Here is a 2,417-nt window from a genome sequence, read left to right on the forward strand (position 1 = left end):
CCATACAGCAGCAGACAGTAACGTAGACTACAGTGTAGCCAACATGTCCATAAGAAGCAATTCATGTTTTGTGGTCACTGCAGCTATACACTTAAATAGAGGGAGCCCCCGAGTAATGGTCATTTCCAAACGCCATCTTTTTAAGGGTGGGAAGATCTTCTCCAGCAAAGGCTTCAGTCACACGTCTCCAAGCCTAAGCAACTGGGAGCACAGCTGCAATGAAAACCTGCAGCACAAAGTGTTCCCCTCTTCTGCTCCAGAAGAAAATTCCTGCTCTTAATAATTGTTTTGTGTGTGGCTGTTTTCTCAGGATTTACTCTCCTCCCTCCCAACTCTCTTCCCCACTGATTCCACCATTGAGGACAACACCAGCTACACGTGGGACTACAGCTCGAGCACTTCTGATTACTCTGATATGCCTGAGCTCTGCGAGAACAGTAGCACCCACAAGTTCATCAAGGCCTTCCAGTCCTGCATTTTGGCTGTGGTGTTCCTCCTGGGTGTGCTGGGTAACTCCCTGGTCCTCATCACCTTCACCCTGTACCGCCGCCTCAAGTTCCGATCCATGACCAACGTCTTCTTGCTCAACCTTGCCCTGGCGGACCTACTCTTGCTTCTCACCATCCCTTTCAAGGCCTCCTACACTGTTCTGGACTCCTGGATCTTCGGGATACACCTGTGCAAAGCCACCAGGAGCCTGTATGCCATTAACTTCTACAGTGGCCTCCTCTTCCTCGCCTGCATCAGCGTCGACCGATACATTGTCATTGTCATGGCCACTATGGCCCACAAGCTGCGAACCAAAACGCTCCTCTACAGCAAGCTTTGCACCCTGGTCGTGTGGGCGGCCTCCTTCCTCCTGAGCCTGCCTGAGATCCTCTTCACCAACCTGAAGCAGTGGGAAGGGGGATTGCAGTGCGAGATGTTCGCCAAGACTGAGAACAAGGCCATCAAGCTGTGGACCAGGGTCGCCCAGATCACGATTGGGTTCTGCCTGCCTTTCATGGTCATGCTCTTTTGCTACTCGGTCATCATGCGGACCCTGCTGAGGGGGCGCAGTTTCGAGAAGCACAAGGCCCTGAGGGTAATTGTGACCCTGGTGCTGGTTTTCCTCCTCTTCCAGCTTCCGTACAGCGTGGTGCTCCTCCTGAAGACGGCCGGAGTTCATGAGGCTTCCTGCAGCGACTGGGATTCCACCCTGAAGTCAGAATACGTTACGGGCAGCTTGGCCTACAGCCGCTGCTGCCTCAATCCCCTGCTCTACACCTTCGTGGGCGTCCGCTTCCGAAATGACGTGCTCATGCTCCTCAGAGACCTTGGCTGCATCAGTCGGGCCCAGTACTCCTGCCATGTGGCCCCCCGCCAGGACAGCTCCAGGCGCCTCTCTTACGCCTCCAGTTCTGCTGCTTACACGGAAACCTCTTCCATGTTCTAACACCCTGCAGACTGCAGAAGCGATGTTGCCCTATTTAAAAGATCCCAGCCAGTCTGAAAAGGTCACCATTCATTCATCCCTATACACATCAACAACTTCTTTCTTCATAATTCTGATTCAGCACATGGGTACATTCAGTCATTATGAGATAATTTGGAAACACCCCCTTGAACACCCCTTCAGCCCATTCTGAATAAATAACTAAGCTGTGTTTCCAGCTTTAATAAAAAATAGTGATTTTGACCTATAATTTTGTTTGCATTGGGGTTTTCCAGGACCATTACCTAATTGGATTTCTCTCTGCTACACTCCACGTTTCTCCCTGCTTCCGTTTCCATCTTCTTCTTCAAATAAGGGACAGTGGACCAGCGTTTCAAACAGAAGAAAGGTTACATGAGAGGACGTTATTTATCTGTTTTTTCTAAGTTAGGACTAGATCAAATCAAAACTGCCCGCAAATTGCAAAGTACAAACCTGTACCCTATCACGATTGAATTTATTGTTAGAAAGTACAACTTCATAATTTGTGATTCACAGAAGGATCAAAGTTTTGATTTGGTCTAGACCAGCGGTTCTCAACCCCGGTCCTGGAGGACCCCTACCCTGCTGGTTCTTGTTCCAACTGAGCTCTCAATTACTTAATTGAACTGAAGTAATGATTTGCTTACATTTTACTTTTTAAATTGTGTAACTGATAAAAAGTTGGTTCCTTAATAACATAATAAGTTTCTTATACAATTTTATGCTGAAATTAAAACCCCTACTCTTTAAAAAAATTAAAAGGCTCTGATTTAGGAAATGATTAGTTAAATAAAGTAAAATACTATTTATTAGGTTTAAGTATTTTACATTTTACATAAATAAAAACAATTCAATTTTTTTAATACTTATGATTAAAATCTTTAAAATCAATCCTTAAAATCACTTAAAAAATTTTAAAATCTGTGATTTTAACAAAAACAAAAACAATTAACTTTAAAAT

General features: G+C 45.4%; 1 protein-coding gene across 1 annotated transcript; it reads left to right on the plus strand.

Moving 5' to 3' along the window:
• Positions 1-331: 331 nt before the first annotated feature.
• On the plus strand, positions 332-2,214 carry ccr10 (chemokine (C-C motif) receptor 10). Its single transcript, XM_066700212.1, has one exon. The coding sequence runs from the start codon at positions 416-418 to the stop codon at positions 1,433-1,435; it is 1,020 nt and encodes a 339-aa protein (XP_066556309.1). The 5' UTR covers positions 332-415; the 3' UTR covers positions 1,436-2,214.
• The last annotated feature ends 203 nt before the right edge of the window (positions 2,215-2,417 follow it).

Source organism: Amia ocellicauda, chromosome 3, assembly GCF_036373705.1.
Source record: "Amia ocellicauda isolate fAmiCal2 chromosome 3, fAmiCal2.hap1, whole genome shotgun sequence".
In the NCBI taxonomy this organism is placed as follows: Eukaryota; Metazoa; Chordata; class Actinopteri; order Amiiformes; family Amiidae; genus Amia; species Amia ocellicauda.